This window comes from Stegostoma tigrinum, chromosome 4 (assembly GCF_030684315.1).
Source record: "Stegostoma tigrinum isolate sSteTig4 chromosome 4, sSteTig4.hap1, whole genome shotgun sequence".
NCBI classification, from domain to species: domain Eukaryota; kingdom Metazoa; phylum Chordata; class Chondrichthyes; order Orectolobiformes; family Stegostomatidae; genus Stegostoma; species Stegostoma tigrinum.
The window spans coordinates 72535893-72548457 of NC_081357.1; the positions used below are offsets into that span (position 1 = coordinate 72535893).

At 43.4% G+C, this 12565-nt stretch overlaps 1 protein-coding gene across 5 annotated transcripts in view; it reads left to right on the top strand.

The window, feature by feature from the left end:
* The window catches only part of cd2ap (CD2-associated protein), a 222590-nt gene that overhangs the window by 40572 nt on the left and 169453 nt on the right, over window positions 1–12565 (top strand). For 2 of the 5 annotated variants that reach the window (XM_059645412.1, XM_048531190.2), the window contains exon 2: window positions 12066–12226. In XM_059645412.1, coding sequence (XP_059501395.1) covers window positions 12066–12226 — 161 coding nt within the window. The remainder of the gene's footprint in view (window positions 1–12065; window positions 12227–12565) is intronic. The other 3 variants (XM_048531192.2, XM_059645413.1, XM_048531193.2) reach the window with 3 other exon arrangements.

Consider the following 12565-nt stretch of genomic DNA (forward strand, 5'->3'; position numbering starts at 1 on the left):
TGTAACCATATTACAAGTGAGTAAAGACAACTAGAAAAACAAGAAGGAGGAGCTGGCCGGTGTTGATTGGCAGGGGAGCTTAGCAGAGAAGATGGTGGAGCAGCAATGGCAGGAGTTTCTGGGGGTAATTCAGGAAGCACAGTGGAAATGCATCGCAAGGGAGAAGAAACATACTTAGGGGAGGGTGAGGCAATCGTGGCCAATAAAGGAAATCGGGGATAACATAAAAGCAAAAGAAAAAGTGGACAATGTGGTAAAGATGAGTGGGAAGCCAGAATTTTTGTAAGCTTTAAAAACCATTAGAAGACAACTAAAAAAGCAATAAGCAGGGAGATGAAAAATAAGGATAAGCTAGTTATAACATGAAAGAATATGGCAAGAGTTTCTTTAGATATCTAAAAGGCAAGAGAGACAAGAGTGGGCGTTGAACTGCTGGAAAACGAGGCTGGAGAAGTAATAAGGGGGAATAAAGAAATGGATGTGGAAGATACCAGCAGCATGCCAGAATTGGAAGAGAGTTGGTGGGAGAGGAGGCGGAGGTGAGTCTAATGACCATTATTAAGGAGAAGGTGCTGGGGAAGCTAGGGTGGCACAGTGGCTCAGTGGTTAGCACTGCTGCCTCACAGTGCCAGGGACCCAGGTTTGATTCCACCTGTCTGTTTGGAGTTTGCACATTCTCCCCGTGCTGGCATGGGTTTCCTCCCACAGTCCAAAGATATGTAGGCTAGGTGGACTGGCCATGCTAAATTGCGTGTGGTGTTCAGGGATGTGTAGGTTTGGTAGGTTGTAGACGGTTGATCTCGGTGGGATGCTCAGAGGGTCGGGGTGGATTTGTTGGGCTGAAGAGCCTGTTTCCACACTGTGGGGACTCTCTGATTTCTATGATGAAAAGTGGATAGACCACAGATCATGACAGACTACCCCCCAGGCTTCTGAGGTAGATAGCTGAGCAGATAGTAAAAGCATGGGTGATGATTGTTCAGGATTCACTAGAGTCAGAGAGGGTCCCAGGAGGACTGGAAAATTGGTAATGCAACACCCTGTTTAGGAAGGAAGGGAGGGAGAAGATTGGAAAATATAGACTGGCTAACCTAACCTAGCTCGTTGGTTAGATCTTAGAGCTCATTATTAAAGATTAGTTTGCAGAGTACTTGGAAGTTCATGGTAAAATAGGGCTGAGTCAGCTTGGTTTTGTTAAAAGGAGGTCATGCCTGACACATCTGTTAGAATTATTACAGGAGGCAATGACCAAGTTGGACGAAGGTGGGCAAGTGGGCATGATTTATTTGATTTTCCAAATGGCCTTTGAAAAGATGCCACACAGGAGGCTGGTAAATAAAATAAGAGCCCATGATTTTAGGGGCAAAGCACTGACATGGATAGAGGATTGACTGACTGGTAAAAGGCAGAGTGTAGTGGGAGAAAGGTCTTTTTCAAGATGGCAGCCAGTGAGTAGTGGAGTTCGCAGAGGTTAGTGTTGGGGTCTCAGTAGTCGCATTTATATGTTGCACAATCTGGGCAAAGGAACTAAGGGCATTGTTGTTAATTTTGCAAATGACAAAGATAGTCAGGGGACAAGATAATAAAATGTGAGGCTGGATGAACACAGCAGGCCAAGCAGCATCTCAGGAGCACAAAAGCTGACGTTTCGGGCCTAGACCCTTCATCAGAGAGGGGGATGGGGAGAGGGAACTGGAATAAATAGGGAGAGAGGGGGAGGCGGACCGAAGATGGAGAGAAAAGAAGATAGGTGGAGAGAGTATAGGTAGGGAGGGGATAGGTAAGTCCAGGGAAGACGGACAGGTCAAGGAGGTGGGATGAGGTTAGTAGGTAGCTGGGGGTGCGGCTTGGGGTGGGAGGAAGGGATGGGTGAGAGGAAGAGCCGGTTAGGGAGGCAGAGACAGGTTGGACTGGTTTTGGGATGCAGTGGGTGGGGGCGGGGGGGTGGGGGGAGAGAGCTGGGCTGGTTGTGTGGTGCAGTGGGGGGAGGGGACGAACTGGGCTGGTTTGGGGATGCAGTAGGGGAAGGGGAGATTTTGAAACTGGTGAAGTCCACATTGATACCATATGGCTGCAGGGTTCCCAGGCGGAATATGAGTTGCTGTTCCTGCAACCTTCGGGTGGCATCATTGTGGCAGTGCAGGAGGCCCATGATGGACATGTCATCAAGAGAATGGGAGGGGGAGTGGAAATGGTTTGCGACTGGGAGGTGCAGTTGTTTTTTGCGAACTGAGCGGAGGTGTTCTGCAAAGCGGTCCCCAAGCCTCCGCTTGGTTTCCCCAATGTAGAGGAAGTCGCACCGGGTACAGTGGATGCAGTATACCACATTGGCAGATGTGCAGGTGAACCTCTGCTTGATGTGGAATGTCATTTGGGGCCTGGGATGGGGGTGAGGGAGGAGGTGTGGGGACAAGTGTAGCATTTCCTGCGGTTGCAGGGGAAGGTGCCGGGTGTGGTGGGGTTGGAGGGCAGTGTGGAGCGAACAAGGGAGTCACGGAGAGAGTGGTCTCTCCGGAAAGCAGACAGGGGTGGGGATGGAAAAATGTCTTGGGTGGTGGGGTCGGATTGTAAATGGCGGAAGTGTCGGAGGATGATGCGTTGTATCCGGAGGTTGGTAGGGTGGTGTGTGAGAACGAGGGGGATCCTCTTAGGGCGGTGGTGGCGGGGGCGGGGTGTGAGGGATGTGTTGTGGGAAATACGGGAGACGCGGTCAAGGGCGTTCTCGATCACTGTGGGGGGAAAGTTGCGGTCCTTGAAGAACTTGTACATCTGGGATGTGCGGGAGTGGAATGTCTTGTCGTAGGAGCAGATGCGGCGGACGCGGAGGAATTGGGAATAAGGGATGGAATTTTTGCAGGAGGGTGGGTGGGAGGAGGTGTATTCTAGGTAGCTGTGGGAGTCGGTGGGCTTGAAATGGACATCAGTTACAAGCTGGTTGCCTGAGATGGAGATTGAGAGGTCCAGGAAGGTGAGGGATGTGCTGGAGATGGCCCAGGTGAACTGAAGTTGGGGTGGAAGGTGTTGGTGAAGTGGATGAACTGTTCGAGCTCCTCTGGGGAGCAAGAGGCGGCGCCGATACAGTCATCAATGTACCGGAGGAAGAGGTGGGGTTTGGGGCCTGTGTAGGTGCGGAAGAGGGACTGTTCCACGTAACCTACAAAGAGGCAGGCATAGCTGGGGCCCATGCGGGTGCCCATGGCCACCCCCTTAGCCTGCTGTGTTCATCCAGCCTCACAGTTTATTATCTTGGAATTCTCCAGCATCTGCAGTTCCCATTATCTCTGATAGTCAGGGGACAAGTAGTTTTGTATAAGTTGGAGGTTTCAGGAGGACTTGGACAGGCTGGGAGGGTGGGCAAATGGAATACAGTGTGGGAAAGTGTGAGGTTCTACGCATTGATAGGAAGATTAGAGACATACAAAATAGTCTAAATGGGAAAAGGCTTCAAGAATCTGAAGCATAGAGGGACTTTTTAGCCCTAAGTCAGGATTCTTTTAAGGTTAATGTGCATATTCAGTTGTCAGGTAAGTAAATGTGGTGATAGCATTTATTTTGAAAGGGCCAGAATACAAGAGCAGGGATGTACTGTTGAGGGTCTGGTTGGATTTGGAATTTTGTGTACAGTTTTGGGCCCTGTATCTCAGGTAGGATTTGGAGGGGTTCCAGAGGAGGTTTACAAGAATGATCCTGGAGATGAAGGCCTTATCATTAGGTGCAATTAAGGATTCTGAGCCTTTTCTCAACAGAGTTCAAAAAGAAGGGGGACTCCTATTGAAATGTATGGAATACTGAGAGGCCTGGATGGAGGGCCCATGGAGAAGATGTTTCCAGTACTCAAGAGACTTAGACTTGAAGGCACAGCCTCATAGTATTGGGACAGCTCTTTAGAACTGATGAGGAATTTCTTCAGCTGGAAGGTGGTGAGTCAGGAACTCGTTGAAGATGGCGGTTGAGGCCATGTCATTGCATGTCTTAGGCGGTGATTAGATAGTTGGTTGCTTAGTAATAGTTATAAGAAGAATGGATTTGAGAAACATATCAGCCGAATCAAATGGCAGAGCAGACTTGCTGGGTTGAATGACCTAATTCACTCCTATATCTTATGATCTTTATGGTGGGGAGTATTTCATCACAAATCTTACCCGAGATGTTTGACAGATGTTGGGGAGTTGGCAGTTGAGTTAACCCGCACGTCAGTATCTGACCTGGTCTTCAAGTCACTGTATGCTGTGAATGAATAGTAAGTCAGTCTAACTAAGGTGTGGTAAATCTGAAGCCATTCTGTTTAATTCCTGAAAGAATATGCATTCCCTTGTACCAAGTTCCATTTCCTGCCTGATATGTCTTAAGACTGAACAGAATGCCCACAACCTTAGTAATGTTTTTGATTTAGAGCAGATATGTGCTCTGTCAGCAGGACCGATACTTCCAACTGAATAATAATGCTCGTGTGCAGCCTGATCCCAAACTATTTACTGCAGAAGCTCTGACTTGGCCAGCTGATGTTCTATCCAGGGCAATAGTGCCTTTAATTTTTGAGCTCATTCATACAGCATAGAACAGTACAGTACAACACAAGAACAGACAACTTTAGCCCATCATGTTGGTGATGATTATGACGCCACTCCAAACTAATCCCCACTCCCTTCATGTGGTCTATATTTCTTGCCTGCCTGATCATGAGTCTGTTGAAGTGTCTCTGTGTTGGGGCGGGGGGGTTGGCGGGAAGGAGACACTTGCGTCGTATTTCTTTTTAAACCTTTGCCCCTTCTCATCTTGACCTATGCCCTTTAGTAGTTGACATTTGCATCCGGGGAGGAAAAAGCTCTGATTATCCACCCTATCCAAGGCTCTCACAATTTTATATACTTCTATCAGTGGTCCCTTGGCCTCTGGCACTGTAGTGAAAACTCTCCAAGTTTGTCCAACCTGTCCTTTATAGTTAATAGATGCCAATCTTGGTGAACTTCTTTTGCATCCTCTCCAAAGCTTCTAGTAGTTTGCTCAGAAGTGCACATAATACTTCAAATGTGGCCTAACTGAGGTTCCTACAGTTTTATAAAGCCTGTTACTTGTATCTTGACTCGAAATGAATTTGGATCATTATTCTTGCAGGTATATTGCCCTTGGGGCTGGAAATGTCACTGTTTTAAAACTTTTCTCCATCCTGTTATCAAATCTTCCGTGGGCTTTGCTTTTCTAAATTGCGATCATGTAATTTAGTAATGCGTTCCAGAAATAAATTGCATGGAAAACTGGAGTGGCTTTCATTTCATAGAGCTCAGTGGGAATTGTAATAAGCCAGACAAAATGTTGGCCTGACCTGCGCCTGCAGGAGTAGTTGCTAGTACATTCGATCAATGAACATGTTTCTCTCCCATTTTAAAAAAAAGTCAATTAGCAATTACTAAATTTTCAAAGTGAATCAAAGCCCTCAAACATGGCAGAACCTGCCCAATAATTTTGGATGGAAATTGAGTTATGTTGGTAACTCAATACTATTTATTCTTTGAAAAGTTTGTTTTTGCCTTCATAGATAATATGTCTAACATATACTTGTGTTCTTCCTGAAAGATGAGAAGCATGTGTGAAAATATGTGGATAACTGTATCCACTGGATACAAGAAGAAACTTGTCATATCGCTAGATCACTATGTATTGGTCTGTAAGGGTAGTCTGATGGTAGTTGATGTCGACTTTGCTTACAGGAGGATCCACTCGGACTAAGTCAAGACTGGTCTTGTATGGACCTGAAATTTGTAATATCAGCTTTACTTAAAAATTTTTGTCCTGCACCTCTTGTCTGGAACAGAATCATTGCAGAATTATAAGCTTTACAAGTATTGATTTAAGAGATTACCCCTGTAGTAATAGCAAAGAAATTCAATATAGCACAATCTCTTGAAGGTGAATTAAATTCAACAACTCATTGCCTAAAAATTTAACCTCTTTGGGCTTTAAAATGATTCCCACCTCTGTCTTTGAGCATCTTGATTTTCTTCAGCCACATTTGCCACCTGCATTGACTTATTGTGAGGTTATAATTGCACTGTGCTAGGTTCCGACTGTTAAATGTTTGAAAAGAATGGACTTTCATTTTATACAGCATATTTTGTAATGTCAGCTTGTCTAAAGGTTTGTAGTTAATAAATTTGACATTGTAGTAATTTTGGGAAATGCAGAAGTCATTTCGCACATTGGAAGATCCAACACAGTTAGAAGTTCATGACCAGATAATCTGTTTTAGTTGTGTTAGCTGAGGACTTTAGTTGCCAGGACACCTGGGACAAGGCTTATGCAGCTATTTAACTTCCTTTGATTCATTTTCTTCTAGAGAGGATTGGCAGAGCCTTGGCTCAAAATTTCATGTGAGGCACAGTGCTGTTCTGCTGGAGGCCCAAATCCGTTCCAGCAGGAAAGGTCAGCACAGATGTTCTTAAGCCTCTTAAAGTCTATCCTGGAGAACGTTTTCAGCTAGAACATAGAAAGCCATATGAGGGATGGGGCAGTTCTGGACGTGATATTCAGAAATGACCCTGGGAAGCCGTATCAATAAAGCAGCATTTTCAGGCCAGTTAGATTTAAAATAGTTATGGTTCACTAAGTTCTTGACGAGGAAAAGGATGGACGGGGAATAAACTACACAAAGGCCAATTTTATTCAGTTAAGACATGTTTTGGCCAAAGTGGAGAGAGAGGTGGAAAACATTCAAGGAGGAAAAAGCAAGAGTAAAAGGCAATTATGTTCCCACAAAGTTAGAGAGTGGTACCAAGACTGAAGCACTCTCTATATCAAGGATCTTTAAAGATTAGGAATTAGGGAAAAAAGAAGTTTCTGGCAGAGTCCCTCATGCAGTACAACAAATGCCAAGGGGAGTTTTAAAAGAAAAATGGGAATGTATGAGAATGCACTGGCACGTTGAATAAAGGAAAACTATTTCATGATGCCCTCTCAATGCAAAAGGACAACAAAGGTATACACATCACGGGGTCGGAATACAAAATGTTAGAGAGGGGAGGTTCTAGCCGGTTTTTCAGTCTTCAAAGTGTATATGCACAGGTCTGGATATGGTCTTTTCCAGGCCATGAAAGGGGCAAGGGAGGAGACAGCAGGAGCCCTGGCAGTGATTTCAAATCCGCTATGGCCAGTAGCGAGGTTTCGGAGATTTGGAGGACTGGTAGTATGTTAATGTTACTATATTATTTCTTTTAAGAAAGGCCAACACCAGGAAATTACAGGCCAGTCAATCTAATGTCAGTTGTGACGTGGTTTTTAGGAAACATTCTGGACGGGTAGAATATATCAGAAAGCCAAGGATCAAATTCAGAAAGTTGGCCTGGCTGTATTAAAGGAAGGTTGTGTTGGACAAACTTTAATTTTTTTTTGTTTGAGGAGATTGTTGAGAGTATTGTTTCTCACGTAATCTACATGGACGTCAGCAAGATCTCTGATAAAAGTCTGTCATGGCAGACTGGTCAAGAAATGAAAAACCGAGGGGATCCAAGGCAAAGAAGCACGTTGGATCCAAAAAATGGCAGAGAGTAAGGAAGCAGGCTGCACTGACATCCAAACAAGCTCAGAAATTCAAATCTACTGTACTTGCTAAGGCTGAGGCTCATATGCTCCAGCCAGTGAAGCCCAACATTGCCATGAATGAATTCAAAAGCCAATATTGCAGTCTTTGAAAATTGGTTGATTTTCATTGGAGAGAGATCATGTGGTTCTTAAACAATGCTGAAAATTTCAATGATGATGTAATGAAAGATTGCCAGTTGAACTGTTACCCATGTCCAATACTGTGAAACTGACAGGCAACAGTCAGTGTACTTTTTGAATGTCGGCTGTTCGGCCATACCTCCTCTCTTAGTGCTCTGTTGTGACTAACTTTTCAACAGTATTTCCCTCAGAGAAAACTCTGGTTTGTAGCTTTGAAGAAAGATAGTTTTCTGGCAATGTTACATTTCAGGAAGATTGCAAAGTTAATTCTCACCTGGCCTGAGAGGTTTCTTACGCTTGTGTCATGCAATAACACTGGCTTGATATTATATTCCATGAAAACAGATACTCTAGCTTTACAAATTAAGCATAGCACATTGAACATAACACAATCAGTTCAAGAGCTTTTGAAGATTTCATGTTTTGGGATCATTTGTCCTTGCCTAAAATCAAAGGAAGCCCTATTTTTGTCCCAATAGAAAAGTAGGAGCGGAAGTAGGCTGTTTGGTCCCCAGAGTATGCTCTGCCATTCGTTATGTTTGTGGTAGATCATCCAACTCGGTACCCCGTTCCTGCTTTTCCCCTGTACTTTTTGATCACACTGATCCTTTTAATCACAACTGCTATATCTAACTGCATCTGAAATCATGCAGTGTTGTGGCATCCAACGCTTTCTGTGATAGAGAATTGCACTAGATCACCACTTGGGCGGAGAAATGTAACCCCCCACAGTACTCAGTGGTATACCCAGTATCCTGGGACTGGGACCCCTTGTTCAGGACTCCTCATTGGGAGCATGCTTTCTGCAATTAGCCTGTTTAGCCCCCTAGAATTTCAGAAACAATAAAAATGCTTCCTGACTCCCCGGACCCCCATGCCCCATTCTTTTGAACTTCAACAGATATAATTGTAACCAATTCAACCTCTGTCAGTTCTGCCAGTGATCAGTTTGGTAAACATTCGCTGCCCTCCCTTTTATGGTAAGAATATCCTTCGTCAGAGAGGGAGACCAAAACTGAACGGTGTTCCAGAAGTGCACTCACCAAGGCACTGCATAATTGCAGCAAACCGTTCTTGCTCCTGTGTGCTCATTCTCTCACTGTGAAAGCCAATTTATCATTTGGCTGCCTTTTGCTGCTTGCTAACCTTCACCCAGGTCTTGTTGCACGTTCTGCTCTCTGTTTAAAGCAATCCTGATCACCTGTCATCTTGGGCTCCCAAACATGGAGAACCTCATATTTATCAACATTGTACTTCATCTGCCATGCATTTGCCCATTCACTGAACCTGCCCAGCTAGATATTTGTCACAGATATTCCTGGTCCTTCTGCATTAGTGTAGTTTGTCTCAATAGCTCCTTCTATAACCAGGAGAAGCTCTTTCTTGAGGATTAGCAAGATGGGATAGTTACAGTGCTGGTATGTGACAGCCACAACCCTCCTTCCCCACTCTGGCCATCAGGTAGTCAGATCTCCTGCTTCGTTTCGCTACAGCTTCACAATTGTCGAATCCGGGCACTTGTGGTGTAGAAGAATTCTGCCTGTAAATATCACAAAGATCTGACCCTTATCTCATTTATTGCCAAATATGAAAATATAACCTAAATTTCCTTGTTTAGACTTTTGAGGGCATTTCTGTCCTTAAGCACATTGTTGAACAAGAGCAGTACTCAGCACCCTTCCTGCAAGTCCCCCCTCTGTTCCGTTTCCACTTGTCATATGAGCCCTTCTGGGCCTGCGGTGACTCATAAACATCCCTCCACACCCACCCACTCCCTAACTCTACTTACCTTTTTGGTGACTCAGTTCCCTTCTGCAGCCTCACTGCTGGAGTCCTCTGAAGACTCCAACTGATGACTACTGCTTGAGGTCACTAGTGAGTCCATCAGCAGTAACCCGTGACTGGATGTGAAATTTGGGTCGAATATCACTGCCAACATGCCATATGAATAACGGCAAAGTACTGTGGATGCTGGAATTCCTAAACATAGTTCTGAAGAAGATTGATATCAGACTTGAAGTGTTAACTCTCATTCTGTCTCAGTGGATGCTACTAGTCCTATTGAATTTCAGCAGCATTCTCTCTGATATGAAGCATGAGTGCTGCTGATAGCTGTAATTTCACAGAATCTGGTTTCTGTGCTTACATAGATTTGGTTACATTACATACCTGAACACCCCACACTGAGTCAATTACACTGACTGAAATTGAGGCAAGTACCTCTTTTATTTTTGAACGTCAACTGTCTTAAAGATGCACTTTCTATTTTGTCTGGAATCCATGTAATAATAACAAGTTGTGGCATTTTGTCTGGCTGAACTGCGAGGTTTTTCATCAATCCCTTTGTTTGGTGAAGCAGCTGTCAGTCATTGTGGATAGTTGCCTTTCTCTTCACCCACCCTCCTCCCTGGTCCCAAAAGAGAGAACTAGACAGATTTCCTCTTTTGTTGTGTAATCGTTTGGTTCTTGTTTTGCTGCAGGCTGTTGGAGCTCAGTACTTTGAGAAAGATGTTAATAGTTGCACCTTGCTGCTTCTTGGAACGCAAACTTAGCTTGTGATACTGTTTTGTTCATGTTGGTGTTTGGTGGCTAACATTTTTGAACCAGCTCCAGTGTTTACATGACTAAATAGCCCTGTCGTAGCAGCTGATCCGGCTCTTTTGTTGAGAACAGGATTAAATTTTTTCAGACAGGAGTTGGCTCATGGATGCCGTAGTCTAACCTAAAGAAACACAAATATGAAGGCAGCTTACAACACAAGTATTTCTTCCTGCATCTGAACCGGGAGGGCTGGCTTCAAGTCTCACCTGCTCCAGAGATATGTGGTAACATCTATGAAGAGGTTAATTTGAAAAGAACTATAATACGTATCTGACAACCCAAAATCCTGGTTCTTGGCGAATTAAACACCAAACCAGGGAAATGAGTTGGTGGCGGAATTGTTTCAGTCACTTCAGTGATTGCACTCTTTATTGCTTGATTGCATTGTAAATATCGGCTGAGTCATAGTCTTTGCTGGTATGAATGTTGCAAATTAGGTTGTTCAGAATGGTAAATGCCGTTTTCCCCAGTTTATCTACATGTGAAATTTATGATGGAATAAGCACCTTAATCCTTTACAGCTAGGCTTTTAGAATAGTTTCATTAAAATTAAGTGATGATATAGTACTGACACAATGGGTTGAATGGCCTCTATTATAAAATTCTAAAATATTCTATGAAGGAGAAACAGCGGAGCATCCAATATCTAGCTGGACTTTGAGTGAATTCACTTTTTAAGCATTTGTAATTTAACCAAACTTCAGTTAAGTTTTTTTTTTGATATTTTACAAAATGATGCTGAGGAATTGGTTAACGGAGTGTGATTAAAAAGCTGTAATAAGTAGTTTTGAACTGCTGCAAGTATTACTTCCATCAGCATTTTGGAATAATGTGAAGTTATCGAACTTTGAACATATAAACTGGAAACAGACGGACATAGTCTCTATCTAATTACCACTGCAACCATAAGTTTTGTTCTTGGGCTACCCCACAGAAGTAATGTAACATTTTTATCGAGCCTGACAGTTAACTGAGATGTACTGAAATTGCCTATTCCCATGCTGGTACAAGGAGCTCCCCCGTTCTGTTGGAATGGGCCACAAGGTCACCAGCTAAATCGTTTGTAGACACAAATGGAATCTAATTTCCAACTGAGGAAAAGCAAAAATTTGAAAAACTTAACCTTTGTAATTACTTTGTAAATCTGAACTACTTCGGAATATAGCTGAAAATGGACATTCAACAGATTGGATACCATGCAATCAAAATCTGAGCGACTCAATGGATATTTCACAATGGCATTACTATCTTGGAGTAATGCATTATACAGACCTGAAAAATTTCAAGTTCACTTGCAAGTTTATGCTGAGTTTACTAACTTTCAGCTGAGAACTGCTCCTGATATTTGATCCAAAGTTTTTCTGAGGAAAGAAGGGAGTAATGTTTCTGATTAATTTGGGATAACATGTGCTGTAATGGGAGGCCCTAAGTTGAGGACAGAATTGGGCTCTCCACTCCTTTTGATTGAATAAGCAGATAAAATGTTTTACAGCATGACTATGCAGAGGAGTGGCAGATTACACGACATATATGTTTACTTTATAATTATGTGTTAGCTTTAGAATTTTATATTTGCAGCTGGTAAACTGCAGGCATACTGACACTGTTCACTGTCCCCATTCCCCCAAACCCCCTGAACCTGGAGATGTCAACTTGTGTATTTTCACCTTTTGCAACAAAAACTTTCACTTCCTTCTAACTAGCAATGACTGCTTCTGATTTGACTAACCACTTTTTTTCTTTTTCAGTAGAGGTCACGGTGGAATATGACTATGAGGCTCTACAGGAGGATGAACTTACTCTCCGGGTTGGTGATCTCATCAGGAATGTAAGAAAACTTGAAGAAGAAGGGTGGTGTGAAGGGGAGTTAAATGGAAAGAGGGGATTATTCCCTGATAATTTTGTCAAAGTGAGTAAGTGAAGTCACGCTGTAACAGATCTGTCATGCTTTTACCTTCATTTATGGAACCGAATGTGAGAGCACAATATACATTTGTATGTTGACTTTGTCCAACGATTGTAAAGGCATGCTAATGATAAGCACATGAAGGGTATTCATTCCAATAGAATATGCAAAAAGGCAAAGAAAGTAGGGTAGCTTTGTTAATAAAGAAAGCTATCATTGTAGCAGCTAGTAATGATACAGATGTAATAGACTGTGATGTGAAATAAGTTGAGGAAATAAGAAGAAATAAGGGCAAGAAGTCATGGGTGGCAGTTGTCTCCAGGCCCTGGAAGACTTAGCTCA